This window comes from Gekko japonicus, unplaced genomic scaffold (assembly GCF_001447785.1).
Source record: "Gekko japonicus isolate JY-2015 unplaced genomic scaffold, Gekko_japonicus_V1.1 scaffold996, whole genome shotgun sequence".
Taxonomy (NCBI): Eukaryota; Metazoa; Chordata; class Lepidosauria; order Squamata; family Gekkonidae; genus Gekko; species Gekko japonicus.
In genome coordinates, this window is record NW_015165267.1 from 177834 (window position 1) to 197245 (window position 19412).

Sequence of the window (19412 nt, forward strand, 5' to 3'; positions counted from 1 at the left end):
CCTCACAGAGGAGGGAGAGCTTGTACCTGAATAAAACTGGGTATGAAAGGTGCCACTGGACTGTTTTGGATTGCTAGCTATGGGGGAGGGGAATGCTCAGATCTGCCCTCACAGAGGAGGGAGAGCTTGTACCTGAAAGCGCGGGGGGGGGGCCCTCTGCAACTTACCTGGCTGCTTCTTGCTCCTCGTGGCCCGACTGAGGGCTGCTGGGAGCAGGGGGCGGGGCTTGTTGCATGTGCCCACCCCTCGAGCTCCTTACTGCCGGAGCTCTGCTCCCGTGCGCTCCTGCAGGAAACGACCCCTGTTTATACATATGTGGCATTCTTTTGTTTAGTATTATACATATGTGGCTTTCTAGTATTATACGTTTTCCAGTATTTATACATATGTAGCGTTCTAGTAGTTACACATTTTCTAATATTTATACATACGTGGCATTCGAGGAGGGGGGGCCTGTGGCTCAGTGGTAGAGCATCTGCTTGGCATGCAGAAGGTTCCAGGCTCAATCCCCGACATCTCCAGTTAAAAGGGATCAGGTAGTAGGTGGTGTGAAGGACCTCTGTCTGAGATCCTGGAGAGCTGCCATCAGTCTGAGTAGATTATACTGACCTTGATGGACCGATGGTCTGATTCGGTATAAGGCAGCTTCATGTGTATTTCGATCAGTATGCAGAGGTAAACCACAGCCTACCTTCAGACCTATCCGAGCTTCCTCCGCCATCTCGCTCTGTTCCGTCTCTAGGCATATGGGTCTCCCTGCCAGAGAATTAGAACCCACTTTTTGGTCATGATCCACAGTTTGAGAACCATTAGTTTAGTCTGATGTACCTCAATTGGATTATTCTGATAGATTCAAGTGGGTAGCCATGTTGGCCTGAAGCAGCGGAACAAAATTCTAGTCCAGTGGGCACCTTTAAGACCAACAAAGTTTTATTCAAGGTATGGGCTTTTGTGTGCAAAGCACAGTTCTTCAGATACATTGAAATGGAAGTTACCAGTCCGTACATATAGGTAGAGGGCGAGCGGCAAAATAGCATACAGAATAATGAAGAAGTTTAACGGATTGAAGGACTGGTAGCTTCCATTTCAATGTATCTGAAGAAGTATGTGTGCACACAAAAGCTTACACCTTGAATAAAACTTTGTTGGTTTTAAAGGTGCCACTGGACTCAATCTTTGTTCTGGATTATTATGGTTTTACTGCCTTGTGATGTTGTGTGGGTTAAGAATTGTAAGCGAGGTGGGTTTTTTAACAGAATTATGAACTTGCATGTGTGAATCAGCTCTGACTGTAATTGAGGGTGATTCAGTGATGCTAATGGGAAACACAATCTATTTGATTATCCAGGGTGGGCTATTTACATGCCAATTCTTTTTTTAAAAAATTCACAGAGATGTAGGAGAGGAAGGCTTGATGAGTACATTGTATGCAGTAAATATATGGATCTATCAATCTCACAAATATGTATCATTTGAGCTAGTTTATAAAACAACCTCACCAACATGTGTTTGTCACATAGGAAGTTAATCCTCCAAACGCTTTCTCCTTTTTTAGTGCTGTAAATGTCCTATGCATTATACATCACAGTTTACCATGAGCTAAAAATTCTGATTAAGTACCATTGGCAATCAAGCACATACTTTAAAGCAATACATCTGCAAATATCTCATATTCCATAGCAGTCTTTTCATAAAAAATGTTGCCTAAGGCTGGAAATCAGAAAGATTCTTTTTTTAAAAAAATCTGTATTACATTTTCATTAACAATAAACAATATTCAATACAATTACTTACTGGGATCATTTACAATACAAATATAAAAAGAAAAATATACATTAATAATATATAGAGAAATCAATAAATAAAGTTATACATAAATACCATTTAAACTAAAACAATAGTGAGGTATAATGCAAGTGAAAGAGTCACTAGTATCTTAGTAATAGCTATGGTAAAAGAATTTTAGAGTTTGGTCTAAAAACCACAAGAAAAATCTTACATGTCCAAACCAGCTAATATAGTATACCTACAATGACCTTTAAAAAAAACACAACACCTTTCATAACCATCGCTGTAATTGGAACCATCCATCTGGAATGAAATTTTGAGTTGCCCAGTAATCTAACAGTGGGTACCATTTTTCAGCCAAGTGAGGAAGGATTCTTGAAATCTGTATGCTAGAAACAAAGCCAAATCAAAACCAGTAGATCAATATTTGTGTGCGGAATGAAACAATGTCCTCAATATTGAGAAATGTTTTGAAGAAGGTAATGGCTGAAATGCTTTTGGTGTTCTGGGTTCACTTAGTACGTGTTGATAAACTAGTTAAGCCATAACTATTTGTCATATCACCAGATTTATTGCATATATTTATTGCATACAGTCATGGGAAAGTTGCTCAGCATCTAGAATGTAGCAGTGCTGATTTAATTCCTCCTGCACCGTGTGGGCCTGAGGCACAAAGAATTTGGGACTGGAAAGGTTTTTCAGTCGCAGCATCTGCAAGGAACCCTGGTCCCAATTTGTCACGAGGTTATTTAAAATGTGGAAGCTGCAGGGAGTTCAAAAACAGTCACGGACACCTTGCAGAGTTCAGTCCCTTTGCCCGGCTCTCTCTCTCTTTTTTGCTGTGTCATTTGAAAGAATTCCTTTCCAGAGAGTTCCGACTTCTGCTGAGTCACGGTGTTCTGAAAGTGCAGCATCAGTTGGGGGTGACCTGCCTTGTGGCCTTGAGTCAGCTTCTTCTAAGAGACGGTAAACAGACCACATGTTCCCGGCTGAAAAAAGCAGCTTAGGAAAGGAAGGGTGACTTCACTTTTTTTTTTTTTTGCAATTTTTTTTAAAATGTAACTTAGAAGCTTGCATTTCTGCAGAACTTCCCCTTTTCTGTAGCTTAGAAAAGCATTTTCAGAGGTCCCCCCCCCAATACTTGTAAAAAGTCTCTTGTCTTGTTCAGCCGTGGTTCTCTTGAACTTGGAATATACTCAGGACCTCATCTTGGAGTGGGTATAAATGGTCAAGCTGGGTCACTACCACGCACCTTTCTCCACCTTGTGGTTGATCCTGTGTTATGGATTGGTTCTGTGGGGGAGAGAACTAAGGTGTTTGTCCCGATCCATCTTGTTAAGGGTCAGTGATCTCAATACATTATCCATGAGGGATGCTGTCTTGATATCACTTCACTGTCAACTGGTGAACCTTTAAGGAGGACATTCACAACTAGAGTGCATCAAGTTGGTAAATCAGTCGATCCTGCTGTCCCTTCCTCTGAGCACTTCTTATAGTTGTTAATTGGACTGTAATCCTTGTCGGCATTTTCCGAGCAACCGTCTTGAAACGTCGTCCCATGTTGTTTCTTTTGGGACAGCAGCACTGTGCAATAATCCATGTCCTCATTTTGTGTGGGAATCTTTTGCGTAGGTACCGTTTTGTGTGGCCAGATAAAGATTTTGGCCCAGGTCATGTGTCACTGGTTTGGCAATTAGGACCATGAACACATAATTGAAGCTGCCTTCTCCTGAATCAGAGCCTTGGTCCATCAAAGTCAGTATTGTCTACTCAGACTGGCAGCGGCTCTCCAAGGATTCAGGCAGAGGTCTTTCACCTCACCTGCTGCTGGATCTTTTAACTGGAGCTAACCGGGGATTGAACCTGGGACCTTCTGCATGCCAAGCAGAGGCTCTACTACACTAAGCCTTCTTCCTTTTTTCATTCTTGATAACCATAAGGTCCTAGGCTTTTTATACTTGGTGGTATCCAACTATGCATACTGGGAGAGCAAGTGTTACCCACAATCCTCATGATAGGCACAGTCGCCGTATCTGTGATACACACTACCCACAATTCTCAGTACTCATGGCTGCCGTTTCTCAGACAAAAAGGGCAACTGTGAATACGTGGAGGATTGTGAGTAGCATGCATTGTGGGTATCCACAGTTGGATTACCCCCCCCCCAAGTTAACACATTGAACAGGCTGCCATGATATCCTAACCTGCAAGTTTATGCTTACTAGAAGTGGAAGCCACACTACTAGAAGTGGAAGCCACAATTTCCCCCTGTACTCCAGAAATCTGGGCTCTTTCACTCAGTGATAAGGATCCTAAGATCACTCGAGCAATCACAAAATTTGTCTGTCCTTTTAGCCCTTGCGTCTAAAAAATAAGAAATAAGTGCTTTCTGCTGCTCACGGTTCGTGAATCAGTGAGCTTCCAAGGGTACAAAAGAGAAGGGAAAGGAAAGGAAGTCACAGTTTCCGGGCTGCTGAAATGTGAGTTTGAAGTACAGGCAAGACGGAAGTAATGCTCGTCAGGAAGGCTGATGTTCTAGAGGGACTGAATTCGCTTGTCCTGGACAGAGCGCCGTTGGCTTTTCAGAGCAGAGCTTTGGGGTTGCTCATGCCTTGCTGTTGGAAAAGGAAGTTAGCAAGGAGGCCGAGAGTGCCTTCCATCAGCTGCGTTTGGTTACCTAGACTCAGCTGATCCGGCCACGCAGATCCATGCTTCTGTCACCTCACAGTCTGATTACCGCAACGTGCTCTACTTGGGGCTGCCCTTGAAGATAACCTGGAAATCACAAGTGGTCCTCTTGCCAGGGGCTAGCCGCTGGGAAAATACGTTGCCCATTTTGAGACAGCTCCATTGGCTTGCCAGTCTGATTCCAAGTTCAATTCAAAGTGCTGGTGGTGATCTCTAAAGCCCTTCACGACCTGGGGACCCCCCCTCCCACATGTCTTAAGGACTGTCTCTTTCCATAGGTCCCTGGTGGCCAACTTATGGTCCTCAGGCAGCCATCTGTTGGCTATCCCAACATTTAGGGGGAGCCCATCTGGCATCGACCAGAACCTGAACCTTTTCCAGCATGGCTCCAGCTCTGTGGAGGTTGGCTCCCTGAAAAGGTGAGGAGGGGTCCCCTCCTTGGAGAACTTTAGGAGGCACTGCAAGTCTGGCCTGTTTGCCAGAGCTTTTTGAGGGGGGGGGGTTGCATGGTGGCTCAAGTGGTTAAGACGCTGAACTGCAGGCTGTGGAAGGTCAGTAGTTCAGCAGTTCGAGACCCGAGTTGCCGCATGACGGAGTGAGCTCCCGTCTCCAGTTCCAGCTCCTGCCAACCTAGCAGTTTGAAAGCAAGAAATTGCAAGTAGATAAATAGGGACCACTTCGGTGGGAAGGTAACAGCGTTCCGTGCGCCTCGGGGTCTAGTCATGCCGGCCACATGACCACGGAAACGTCTTCGGACAGCGCTGGCTCTTCGGCTTTGAAACGGAGATGAGCACCGCAACCCTAGAGTCGGACTCGACTGGCTTTCGAGCAAGGGAACCTTTACCTTTTTTGCATGGCAGGCATCTTTTAAGGGAGGGAGGGAGGGATTTGGGGGTTGTCGTTTCATCCTGGGTGTAACGGGAAATTCTTTTTTAACGTAAGCCACCTTGAAGCACAAGGCAAGGCGGGCTATATGTGTTTAAATAAAATAAATAAAAAACGTGCTGCCAGCAACCGTTTCCATAAGGTGGGTTTGTGACAGACGTTCCCTCTAATTCCCCCCCCTCTACTGAACGGAGCAGTTCACACCCTGAGCAGAACAGAACTGCTGTATCTTAAAATAGGCAATGGGCAGTGTGACACACTGCGTGGCTCCAGACTGCTGCTGAGCAGGGCTTCCTGTGTTAATGAGCGGCCGCTCACGTGCACGGCTTAGAAGGAACACTTGTTTGTGACATTCCTCTGGGAGAAAGGCCAAGGATGCAGTTTTGTCTGCCCCAGAAATCCTGGGCAGTAGTTGACTTTGCCAACTCCTGAGACACTTTCTGTGGCCGTGGAAGGCTGTGACTCTGTCTGGGATGGCACTGCTGATCAGTCAAATGCTGCCTCCCCCATAGCTTGCAGCAACCTCTTTCCCCACTAGATGGTGACCTCAGCTTCACCCTTCCGCCCTTGTTTGTTGTTGGGAGGGAGGGGTACCACTCGATATTGGACAAAACAGATTTTCAAATGCTAACTTGCATATAAAATTACTTTAAAAAAAAAACTTTATTCTGATATGTGGCCATCGGTATATTGAAGGGCTTAGGGAGCATAGCAGCTAAGAGACTGAACCACAAATCAGGAAGTCCCCGGTTCGAATTTTGCATCTGCCGTGGAATCACTAGGTGGCCTTAGGCTAGCCACCCAGTATCACTCTCTGCATCTGCAGTGTGTGAATGACGATGATACTGCCCTAGTTTAATGGATTGGTATAAGGATTACAAACTTTAAAAACTTTATAAAAATATTAATAAATGCATAAAAATGTTAATCTATATATACTAAGAAGAAGGTCCGTTGTGGAGACAAATGGAATGAGTTGTAGCTGGGCCGCCACCTGCCAGCCCCTCCCTCAGGAGAAGAAAGGGCGGCGGCGTTCTTGTCTCCTGGGCCCAGTGGTGGGTAGAGCACCGCCACTCTGCTGCCACCGCCAGTGTCCCGGCTCCCGCCACTGGGGTCAGACAGGAGGAGGGTCTTGGTGCGGCAGTGGACCTGCATCAGGGAGGCCTCGCGGTGTGTTCGGCGGTGGTGCTGGTGGCGGCGGTGGGGCACAGCATGGAGCGGCATCAGAGCCACTTCGGCTGACCTGGACAACAACAGGGCTGCCGGCAGAGGGGCAGTCTCCTGCCGCAGCAGCACCCGCCGCCCCATCCCTGCCTTGGCCGTGACGTTTCTGAATATCTCTGGGCTCTCACGCCTCCGCCCCACATCTCCCAGTGGGCTTGCTCATCCTCCGGCTGCCAGAGTGTCCATCCCATCAGCTGGCTCAGAGCACACTGAGCCAGAGATGCTGGTGGCCGCCTCGCTGCCTCTGTGGGCGGGACGGAGGCAAGGGAGCCAGCCAATGCAGCCAGGAGATCCTTCAGAGTGGCAGGTGCGGGAGCCAAAGGCTGCGGGAGCGTGTGCAGGAGAGACACCAAAACTCTTTTATATATAAGGAGATATTTATATACACAGACTTTTTAATAATAGTAATAATATGTTTCTGTTAATAATAATACTTTTAATATATATGCCACTATTCGTATTGGCAGCAGTGAAGGTGTTGTGCAGCTTAAGAGTTCTGCAGAAGCACAGTTGGCCCCCTTAACTTGAAAGAGACAAGCCCTATTGACACATTACAGTGGACACACGTACCATCTGTATACAGCGTGCACTTCGTAAGAACATCAGAAGAACCCTGCTGGATCAGACCAATAGCCCATCTTGTCCTGCACCCTGTCTCACACAGTGGCCAGCCAGTTCCTTTGGAGGGCCAGCAGCAGGGCCTAGAGGCTGAGGCCTTCCCCTGATGTTTTCTCCTGGTTCTGGGATTCAGAGGCTTAGTGTCTAACCTCCATATTTATCCAGGTCCTGGTCCCCGGTTTTATTTGTGAATACATGCCAGCTCTTTCTTAGAAGCAGGTATATGCAGGTTGTTTGTGGGTCCACTGTAACACGGGAACAGGGCTTGCAAGCTGAGAGTTCTCCCGCTCTGCCTTTGAACAGTCTGTTGTCATTGCTAGGATTTTTAAAAAAATATATTTTCTTGTGGTGCTTGCTGGTGGCTATGAGTTCCTTACAGGCTCTCTCTTTCTCTGTGCGCATACAGGTGTGCTGGCGCTCTGGGCCCTCATCACGCATGTGATGTACGTGCAGGATTACTGGAGGACCTGGCTGAAGGGCTTGAAGTTCTTTCTCGTTGTCGGCATTCTCTTCTCCATCCTCGCTGTGGCCGGGTTCTGCACGTTCCTGGCACTGGCCATTACGCAGCAGCAGTGTAAGTATGATTTTTATTATTTATTTATTTATTTATTTGGTTCGATTTCTATCTCACCCTTCCCGCGAACGGGCTCAGGGTGGGTTACAAATGTTAATATCAAATAATAAAATCAAAGATTAAAACTATAAACTTCACCCTTAAAGCGATGGCGATCAATTATATTGCAGCTATTACAGTGGTGCCTTGATGGTAAACAATTAGAAGCAGAAAGGGCGCAGATCGTAACTACCATACCTTGGCTAAACCAAGGCGGTTATCATTCCGTGTCCTCGAAAACTGAAGACCGTAATCGATAGTAACAGATTTGATTTGATTCACTTGATTTATACCCCAACCTCCCCGCCAAGGCAGGCTCAGGGCAGCTTGCAATAAAATTTGAGCAAGTTAAACACATGTTGTCGAAGGCTCCTCAGGAAACATGTTGTTGAAAGAACCTCCCCAGGAAAGCTCCTCCATTAGCATGTTCATAGCCTGGGAAACTCCTACAAGATAATGACTCAGCCCTACCCCATCTTCTGGAGTAGATATAAATTACCTGCCTACCATTTTTCTTCTCACCTTGATACAGAGAGTACTCTATCTTTCTGTGTTATACCTCTGAGGATGCCAGTCACAGCTACTGGCAAAACGTCAGGTTCTACAATGCCAAGACCACGGCCACTCAACCTGGAAAATCTACAGCAGCTAAAGTTAAAAACAAGTTAAAACCATAAAAACAATTCTAAGGTGCTATATAACTACTACATATTACTATTACATATGTAGCGACGAAACATGGTTTTTAGATGTTATCCATAGCAGGTATCCAGTCAGCGTTAGCTTACAAGGCTACTGTCCAGCCCATACTATGTTAAGAACAGCACAAGACAATAGCCTTTGATGAGATTCCGATGTTAAGTGTGGCTCCTCAATCAAATGCCTGGTGGAAGAGCTCCGTCTTGCAGGCCCTGCAGAACTGTAATAAATTCCACAAGGCCCTGATATCCTTGGGGAGCTCTTACAGATAGTAACAGAATGGTAGCAGGCTCAGCCAGGTGATATTTGACGCCTACTGCTTCACCCAAAAGCCTGGTGGAAGAGCTCCGTCTTACAGGCCCTGCAGAACCCCATGATCTGGCTTTGCTTCGGTCCCCTGTAGGTGAGCTTGGTTATAGCAAGTGGTCCAAAGAGAGTGAAGGGAGAGTTCTGAATTCAACCTCTAGAATAATGAAATTCTGCAGCCTCCCTGGTAGAGGATGGCATTTGCATGAGCGAGGTTCCGGGTTTAGTCTCCAGATGGAGGGAACAAAGCTGGGCGGGATCTCTCCCCAGGGTGCTGATGCCAGTCAGAGTAGAAGTGGTGAGCTGGACGGAAAAACATTCTGACTCTGTATAGGGCAGCCTCTCCTGTTCACGGATGCCCTGTTAAGGAAATATTAATGCATTGTTCATTCTGTTTCTGCTGGCCAAGGTTGGTTGGTTGGAAAGTGCCATCAAGTCACAGCTGACTTATAGCAACCCTGTGGGGTTTTCGGGGCAGAAGTGGTTTGCCATGGCCTGCCTCTGCATCACGACCCTGGAATGCCTTGGTGGTCTCTCATCTAAATACAAGCCAAGGACAACTCTGCTTAGCTTCGAAGATCTTATGAGATCAAGCTAAGCTGGGCTACCCAGGTCAGGGCCAAGGAGAGTGGTAAAACGACTGTGTAGGGCTTTGGCTCTGCCAGGGCAGAGCATCTGCTTTGCATGCAGCAGAAAAGAGCAAGAGTCCAGTAGTACCTTAAAGGTAAAAGTAAAGGTTCCCTTGCTCGAAAGCCAGTTGAATCTAGGGTTGCGGTGCTCATCTCCGTTTCCAAGCCGAAGAGCCAGCGCTGTCCGAAGACGTTTCCGTGGTCATGTGGCCGGCATGACTAAACACCAAGGCGCACGGAACGCTGTTACCTTCCCACCGAAGTGGTACCTATTTATCTTCTTGCAATTTCTTGCTTTCGAACTGCTAGGTTGGCAGGAGCTGGAACTAGAGACGGGAGCTCACTCCGTCATGTGGCACCCGGGTCTCGAACTGCTGAACTACCGACCTTCCATAGCCGGCAGTTCAGCGTCTTAACCACTTGAGCCACTAACAAAATTTGTGGCAGGGGAGGAGCTTTCCTGAGTCACTGCTCACTGCTTCAGAGAGCTTCTTATATCTGAAGCTCTCTGAAGACGTGAGCAGTGGCTCACGGAAACTCCTCCCCTGCCACAAATTGTGTTAGTCTTTAAGGTGCTACTGGACTCTTGCTTTTTTCTGCTGCTATAGGCAGTCTAACATGGCTACCCAATCTGTCGTTGTCTCCGTGCTTTGCTTGCAGAAGGTTCAGTCCCCGGCATCTTCCAATCAAAAGGATCAGGTGTCGGGAAAGACACTGACTTGGAGCTGTCGGCAGTCCGCGTGAACAGCACTGGCCTTGTTCGAGCAGAAATGTGACTTGATACAAGGAAGCTTTGTGTGCTCATTATCAAGGGGAGGAGCTGTGACTCACACTTAGAATGTCTGTTTTGCATGCAGAAGGTCCCAAGTTCAATCCCTGGCATCTTCAGTGAAGAGGATCGGGTGACGTGAAAGGCCTCTGCGGGGGAACCCTGGAGAGCCACTGCCAGTTAGAGTAGACAGTGATGCCCGTGAGAGATCAGTGGTTTGACCCAGCACCACTGGCAGTTTGAAGGCTTCTCTCCTGGTGACTTCCGATCAAGGGCTTATTCCTAGTTCACTTAATTTCTCAGCTGCTTTTCTCATTGAGTCTCACAGTGCGTTATAGAGTTATGAAGTACAAAACACAATCTGAGGCACACAATGAATAATGCAATGAAACCGGTCTACAGAAGGTAAAATAGAAGTGGCCTAGAAGCGGTATAACGCGTCACATAACCTGGATCTTCCCATCGATCCAAAAAAGGTGAATTTCACAATTAGGGAATGCTGAAGTTCAGACTGCATAACACATACAGTAAACAGTTATTTAAATTTACTGTATTCACCTCCCCTTTCGAGGAGGATGACATGGTGTAAAACTGTTTTCCCAGCCTTTTTGGTTAGGATGACCCACAAATCCAACTTCACTTGGTATGAAAAATAGTAAGAAGCCCAGTAGCACCTTTAAGACTAACAAACTTTATTGTAGCATCAGCTTTCGAGAAACACAGCTCTCTTCATCAGATGCATGGAGGGTATGAAGAAACTGGCCAGGGATATATAGGTGGTAAGGGGAGAGGGGAGAAGATGCAGAAAGTGCCATGTAAATGCAAAGCGGTTGCAAAAGTCACGGGAAAGGTAGAATGTGCAATCCAGGCTGGGTGTGGCCCCTTCCTTCTATAGATGAATCTGAATGGAATACCTGAATGGAATATACCACCTATAGATCCCTGGCCAGTGTCTTCATACCCTCCATGCATCTGACGAAGAGAGCTGTGTTTCTCGAAAGCTTATGCTCCAATAAAGGTTGTTAGTCAAAAAGGGGCTACTGGGCTTTTTGCTGTTTTGCAGCAACAGACTAACGTGGCTAACTCCTCTGGATCTATTCACTTGGTATGGTGACCCGTCCAAGGCCCGAGGGTATGACCGTGGCACCCTTCTAGTTCACCATTCATTCTCTACGGTGGCTAATCAGATGTTTTTTTGAGAAACCAACAAACATCGCACAAAGGGCGCCCTGTGAACCCCAAGTAAGTGGCATCCTTTGCCTATGGAGGTGACATTCCAGCCTCTGAGCACCCGCTCCTTCTCCGTTACTCCCTCTGATCCGCCTAAGATTCTAGGCAGGGCATTTTTTTTTAGAAAAAGCCCAGTAGGAACTCATTAGCATAATAGGCCACACCCAACAGCAGAAACTCATTAGCATGTTAGGCAACACCCCTGACAGCACAGCTAATTAGCATATTAGGCCGCACCCCCATGTTACCAGAAGTGTGGTCATCCAGCCACACCCACCTTTTGCTTCTTATTCTGTTTACCTTGTTCGTTGTCAAAACCCAGGGCCTTTTTTTGTAGCAGGAACTCCTTTGCATGTTAGGCCACACACCCCTAATGTAGCCAATCCTAATGAGTTCCTGCTCTTGGGTGTGGCCTGTTATGCTAATGAGTTCCTGCTGGGCGTGGCCAACTCGGGAGCCAGCCAGAACTCCGTTCCTGTGCGTTCCTGCCCAAAAATAGCCCCGATTCTAGGAAACTCACTCTAGGAACCATCAGGACACGTTTTACTTGATCAGTGTGAATACACAGTGAAGGAAAAAATACCAGCCAGTGTATGACATGGAAGGTCCTGTTTCCGGGGTCATATCTTGGTTTCCAAAATGCTGAAGAGGGCAATGGAAAGGGCAGGGGGTAGCCATTAGGGAGGGTTGGCCCAGAGCCCACTTTCAGAGTCTTCACGATCCACAGGATGGGAAACACTGGTATAAAGCAATGCAGTCAAATAGCATGAGACGTCTAATAAGCAATCTGATAGCTCTAGGATTACCAGGGGGAAAAAATCAGAAGGAGTGCAAAAAGGTTTGTCAAGAAATGTAGGAAATGAATCTGCTAACATAGGGCACGATGCGGTAAGAACAGCATAATGCATATAATAAACATAGTTTGCAGAAGATCAGAAGTGTGGGAGCCTTCCTGGGGAAGGGGTGGAGGAAGTTCCCCCCCAAAACGCACAGGCGATTCAATGAAGACCTAAACAGTGTAGGACTCTCCGGCAGAATTTTGCTCCACCTTTACGAAATGTGTCAGTGAGCCAGTATTTGCCTCAAAAAACAAAACGGCTTGGATTAGCCCCACTGGAGAGTCCCGCGGGTGAGGAGAATTCCCGGCAGGGGAGTGGGGATTTCAAGTCCTCCCCTCCCTCTGCAGACCAAAACATGCCCCCACCAATGTTCCCTCTAAGCTGTGGAGTCTTGTGAGCAAAAATTCTACTCTGTGAGCTACTGGCATGAAATGTGTGAGCGAGCGATTTGGCTACTGCATAAATTAGTTGGCCCTGGAGTCATCCTTCCTGAGCAAAGACAAAAATCTGTGAGCTGGAGGCTGAAAAACTGTGAGCTAGCTCACACTAACTCAGCTTGGAGGGAACACTGGCCCCCCACCAGCTCTTCCTGGGGGAAAGGGGACTCCGAGGAACTGCTTGCAGGGATGGCAAGTCAGAGGTCTGCAGAGGGAATGGAGAACCCCACCCCCCCATCCTCTGTCGGTGGAAATCCTCCATGGAATCTGTGCGTGTGAAGGGCCGTCAAGCCACCGCCGACTTATGGCAACCCTGTAAGCTTTTCAAGGCAGGAGACGTTCAGAGGTGGTTTTCCATTGCCTGCCGCTGCAAAGCGACCTTGGACTTCCTCTGGAGGTCCCCATCCGTTTACTAGCCAGGGCTGACCCTGCTTGGCTTCTGACCAGATCTGCCTGGCCTGGGCCCACCAGGTTCAGGGCCCATGAGATCCAGCTGTTGCGTATTGATGGGACCAGTTCCTGGAGGACTAATGCTGGTGGCTGTTGGCTATGGGGAAAGATGCCTGAATTCAGAAGCTGTGGTGTGGGAGTAACTCGCATCAGAGATTGTCCTGTTCAGCTGTGGTATCTCATGATGTCTGTTTCTTCCATTTAGCCTTGACGGATCCAAAGAGTTACTACCTGTCTTGCATCTGGAGCCTCCTCTCCTTCAAGTGGGCCTTCCTCCTCTGCTTGTATTCTTACCGGTACAGAAACGAGTTTGCGGACATCAGCATTCTTAGTGACTTCTGAGACTCAGACTTTGATCCCGCCAAGGGGGATGTGCGTGTTAGGGGACTGCTGGACGATGTGAGCGAGTGCTCGGACCCACGTGCCGGCAAGCAGGAAGCTGACGAGAGGCCGAAACCACAAACCTGTCCCACTTCTGCTTACCTGTTTGCTGGTTTCACTTGGGGGGGGGGGCTTTCTCCTCAGCTGCATTTATCCAGCCACTTGTTGCTCGGCCGCCTCCATCCATCTTGTCTACATTACCTTTTGCCAGAGTTGCGTCTTTGTTTTGAGGAAGGGTTTGAGAGTTCTGTCTCCTCACGCACAGCGGAAACCAGGATTCCAGTCCAAGACCTCGTAGGCCTAGTGTGCATAGCTGTGTGTGTGTTTCTATCCTCCATTTCGTGTGTGTGAAGCCATGGTTTCGTTTGGGAAGGCTGAAGCAATCAGCACGCACGCCCTAGGCCCTCCTCTGTAGCTCATGGGCTGCTGGCCGCCATTTTGTGTTGCTCGTGAGGTGCTCCATAAAAGCCCCCCGAAAGGGCTGGTTTGTACTACTTTCATACAGATGTATTTTCATAGAGCAAGGCATGATTTCATTCTGAGAGAAGACTATTTTGAACAACACGTCCTCTCTCTCCGCGCACATCTTATTCCCCCCCCTTTTCTTTGTTGCTGTTCACAGCTTTAGGGAGAAGGAAACCTGTGGATATTTATGCACAATGTACCCCCCAAACCCTTTTTCTTCTCCAAGCACTTTTAGGGGGTTGGGTGTTGATGTTTTTAAAGTGAGGTTTTAGGCTATGTTGGCCCTGATATTTTTTTTGAAGACGAGCCCTGTGAAATATGGGAAATGGGGGGAGATGCCTTCCAAAGCTTATTATTATTTCAGGGCAAATTGACATTCCACATCCTGAGACTTGGATCAGGGTGTAAAATGGCATGACGTTGTCAGAATAGCCCGACGAGTCTGCCATTTTGATCGAGGCAGGGGACAGTGTAGAGAGCCAGTTTGGTGCAGTGGTTAAGTGTGCGGACTCTAATCTGGGAGAACCGGGTTTGATTCCCCACTCCTCCACTTGCACCTGCTGATGTGACCTTGGGTCAGCCACAAGCTCTGGCACAGCTTGAAAAAGAGCAGTTTGTGTCAGAGTTCTCTCAGCCCCACCCACCTCACAGGGTGTCTGTTGTGGGGAGGGGAAGGGAAAGGAGTTTGTCAGCCGCTCTGAGACTCCAAGTGAAGGGCGGGGTATAAATCCAATCTCTTCTCTTCTTCTTCTTCTACCCCGACGAGCCGGTTGTGTCATCTGCATATTGCCACGTGTGCTTGGACCAAACTGTGTTCACTGCCCCATACTGCTTGCATGACATGTGTAATTTTTATACTTTTAAGTTCAGCGCACTACATTGGGAGAAAAATGGGACCGCTGATTCTTAGATGGCCGCATCTGGCCGGCTGTGGCTTTAAAACCAGCCACTCTCTTCATCCAAGCGTGTTCTGTAATGTGCTGCTTGTCATCTCTTTTTTAAAAAAATAAATGGGGAGGTTCGTTTTGATTAGAATACTTTTTAAGGTCAAGGTCAGTCGGGAGCAGAGCTGGAGGAATGAGACAAACTTGACGATCTGAAGAAGGAACGGATGCCCAGAACCTGGCAGTGTTGCTCTGAGCCGGATTTTTGTCTGTGGATCGCTGTTGGACAGTTTGCCGCTGCTGTTGTTCAGGGGTGGTACCTCTGATGTGAGTCTCGCTCAGTTGGACCGCGATGCATCCCCCCCCCCCCCCCCCCCGCAGATCTGTCAACTTGGGCCTACGTTTCCCTCCCTGCCTGTACCCATACTGAACATTGCTTTACAGCAGCCGGAGCCTTTCTGTGGGACTCGCAAGCTTAGGTTCGCGAGTCTCATTCCAAGGAAAAACCCGTGGGGAATCGGGACTGACAGCCGCCGCACTGCCAGAAATCTTGCGATACAGCTTTTAAGTCAACAACTAAGGTTTCTTAAATCCTGTGTGGCCTTACTCGGTCTCGGAATGATACCTGTGATGCTCCCAGGACGTTATCCGCCTGGTGCTTTCCGCCAGCTGTGGCTGACTCCCTGGTAGTTTCGAAGCCCTGCTAGTGGAAGGTGGGACGGGGACTGTGCGCTTTTGTGTTCCTCTTGTGGGTTAGGGGGTGGCCTTGTCGCAGGTGTTCAGCGGGGTCTGTGACCACGTTCCGAGTCGACTTCCGCCGGCAGCCGTCTCAAAGGAAGGGCTCGCCCCGCAAAGAACAACCAACTCCCTGACGTCTCAAAAGCCACTCGTGCCTTTTTAAAGAACTGTGTGACCGGAAGGAGGGGCTCATCCGGTTGTAATTCTGCAGTGGCTAAAAGAACCAGGGAGTTGGCTGAAGGCCCCGAAACGTCGTGGAGGCCTTGCGTTGGCAAGTCTAGGGAGGGAGATCAGTAAGCACAGAAGGGCTTGTGGGTAAATCCAGTTGGCTCATGGTCTGTTTGTTGGAAGGAGGGCGGGAGGACATGGGGGTTGGTCATGGTGGCCCGTGAAGAACGGAGAATCTGACTGACCATCCCGCGTTCTCCAGAATGCCCCACAATGTTACACGGTGGTCTTGCACCCCATCGATAATGCTGCTTTTAACTCCCTGTTACACCCCTGTTTTAAGTTGGCCGCTGGGAACTCTGCTACGTTTGTGTTTCTCCCCCCCCCCCTTTTTCTCCTGCACAATACTTGTTGCAAATGCACAACCAGCTCTCCGGGAAAAGGCTTCTTTTTCTTACAAATAAAGGAGAAAAAAGAACCCACCTGTGTGATGTATTTCTGGCCAGGGGAAACTACAAGCAACCTGGAATGGATAGAGGAAGTGTGCAGATTTGGAGGCGGGTGCATGTCGCATATGCCACTCTGAAGCCATGTGGGTAGGACCTGCCCTGCCCTCTGGCAAATTGAGGTCCCCCCCCACCTCTGGCAGCTGGTCGTCACTGCTGCTAAAAACTCCCCAGCAACTTCTGCATTTTTGAAGAGCAGGAACAGAGTCCAGTAACACAGAGAGCCACAAGAGTATAACCTGTTGAGAGTCTCAAAATCTTATGGACTCTTTTCTGGCTGATCTATTGCAGATCAACAGGGCTACCCTCTGAAACTGTGTTTTTTTGGGGGGGTACTTTTTAACTGTAGGGCTAAGGAATAAAAGGGATACAAACCTTCCATAGATCGGCTTGACCATACCAGTGGGAGCCTGTACCAAAACCCACAGCATTTCAGAGAGCAAGTCTACAGTACTTGGGTGAAGAAAACTTTCCTCGGCTGTCTTCCTACACACCATGCATTATAGCTCGCCCTGCAGGGGGGAAATACACAGTTACTTCTGTTGTTTTCCTTGGAAGAGGCAAATTGCAGCCTGGGTATTGCGGTGGGGGAGAAGAGGCGGTCGATTGCTCCTTTCCTATCCATTTGTTCATTTAACCACACATTTTTTATTGATAACTGATGTGAAATTTCTGCATTTTATGTTAGGGAGGGGGGAAATAGTGTGGGCTTACTTACAGTTAAGATTAGGAGTGGGTGCCACTTTGAAAGGTTTGAGAACTGGTTTAAAAGAGTTTATACAGCAGCTCTAAGCTGGTACAAAAAAGGGGAATTTCAGAGAGCAGCTAGACTGATCAACAGTAGAAGATCTAGATTTGGGTCCTGTTATCACCTTAGAGAGCTATAAGATTTTGGGGTAGGAGCTTTCAAGAGTTAAAGCGCCCTTCATCAGATGCGACGAAGGAAGTTTAGGCTCTTGAAAGCTTATACCTCGAAAATCTTTTTGGTCTTCAAGGTGCTACTGGATTCGGATCTTGCTTTTCTACTTCCAAGGAGCTAGGGGGGTGAAAAGCAAGAAGGGGGGGGTGACTTCATTCAAAGCCACAAGCTGTTGCTCAAAGCATGCCTTCAACATCTATTCAGTGCAATCGTTTAGACTGTCGCTGATCTGTATACAAAGTCAATATGTGCACCTCAGCGTGCAGCTCTACAAATGGGGCAGCATAATACAAATTACGTATCTAGCACTTTACAAATACATTCTCGGACACACAAGATAACACCCACATTTCTGGCAGCGCTGCTTGGGCCTGCTCCAATAAGGCAAAAGGGAGAAGAGGGTGGGAGTGGTGTCAAAGCAAAACCTGGTGCTTCCTATGGGATTTCTAAAATCTGATAAAGACAGGTTTTCTAGCAGTGGGGATTGAGGGTACTCCCCGGGGACAAGGAGAAACAATGGAGACCCAACAGGGATCTGAGTGCAGACGGCAGCCTAATATGACGGAAAGAAGTGAATTGCATCAACTTTTTAAACATTTATTTATGTATGTGCTTCATTTATGGGGATCGACAGCAGCTTATATCGTTCTCCTTTCTTCCCTTTTCTCCTCATAACAACCCTGTGGGGTAGGTTAGACTGAGACTGTGTGACTGGCCCAAGGCGGCTTCCAGGGCAGGTTTCTTAGATCTTAGCCTGGCACTCCAACCACTATGCTACACTGACTCTCAATAATTTTTTTTAATTGATTTTTTTTTAAAGAAAAAACAGTGCCTGTCAATCTCAGCAGGATATAATGTCACAGAGTCTACCCTCCATTTTCTCCAGGGATACTGATCTCTGCCACCTGGAGATAATTGTAATTCCAAGAGAAGACAAATGCTATGCTGGGGATTATTAGGAAGGGTTTTGAAAACAGATCAGCCAATATCATAATGCCCCTATATAAATCAATGGTGCGACCTCATTTGGAGTACTGTGTGCAATTCTGGTCACCACACCTCAAAAAGGATATTATAGCTTTGGAAAAAGTGTAGAAAAGGGCAACTCGAAAGATAAAAGGGTTGGAACACTTTCCCTATGAGGAAAGGTTAAGGCGCTTAGGGCTCTTTAGCTTGGAGAAACGACGACTGAGGGGTGACATGATTGAGGTTTACAAGATTATGCATGGGAAAGAGCAGGTAGAGAAAGAGGTACTTTTCTCCCTTTCTCACAATACAAGAACTTGTGGGCACTCCATGAAATTGCTGAGCGGTCGGGTTAGAACGGATAAAAGGAAGTACTTCTTCACCCAAAGAGTGATTAACACTTGGAATTCACTGCCACAGGAAGTGGTGGCGGCTACAAGCATGGACGGCTTCAAAATGGAATTAGATAAGCATATGGAGCAGAGGTCCATCAGTGGCTATTAGCCACAAGGTATAACAGCGTTCCATGCACCTTGGTGTTTAGTCATGCCGGCCACATGACCACGGAAATGTCTTCGGACAGCGCTGGCTCTTCGGCTTTGAAACGGAGATGAGCACCGCAACCCTAGAGTCGGATTCGACTGGCTTTCGAGCAAGGGAACCTTTACCTTTTATAGATAGGGGCTCTGGGGCAAGTGATGCTCTGTCATCTTGGTGCTTGGGGGGGGTCAACAGTGGGAGGGCTTCTAATGTCCTGGCCCCACTGGTGGACCTCCTGATGGCACTGGTATTTCTGGCCACTGTGTGATACAGAGTGTTGGACTAGATGGGCCTTTGGCCTGATCCAACACTGGCGTCTCTTATGTTCTTATGAGATCTCCAGGCACAGCCTGGAGGCTGGCAAGCAACCCTAGTTGAACTTCCAAAATTATACTTTTCTGCACATCCTAGGGAGCTCCTTGAGATAATAGTAAGGTTGCCTTTTCTGAGTTGGGGGTAGAGTCTGAAGAAGAAGAAGAGACTGGATTTATACCCCACCCTTCACTACCCAAGGGAGTCTCAGAGCGGCTTTCCCCTCCCTACAACAGACACCCTGTGAGGTAGGTGGGGCGGAGAGAGCTCTGACAGAAACTGCTCTTTTTCAAGAACAGCTGTGCCAGAACTACGGCTTGCCCAAGGTCATCCAGCAGGTGCAAGTAGAGGAGTGGGG

At 47.7% G+C, this 19412-nt stretch overlaps 1 protein-coding gene across 1 annotated transcript in view; it reads left to right on the forward strand.

Moving 5' to 3' along the window:
• Positions 1-14547, forward strand: part of SLC48A1 (solute carrier family 48 (heme transporter), member 1) — a 41279-nt gene extending 26732 nt beyond the window's left edge. The window contains exons 2-3 of the mRNA XM_015410215.1: positions 7610-7777; positions 13381-14547. Coding sequence (XP_015265701.1) covers positions 7610-7777; positions 13381-13517 — 305 coding nt within the window. The 3' untranslated portion in view covers positions 13518-14547. The remainder of the gene's footprint in view (positions 1-7609; positions 7778-13380) is intronic.
• The last annotated feature ends 4865 nt before the right edge of the window (positions 14548-19412 follow it).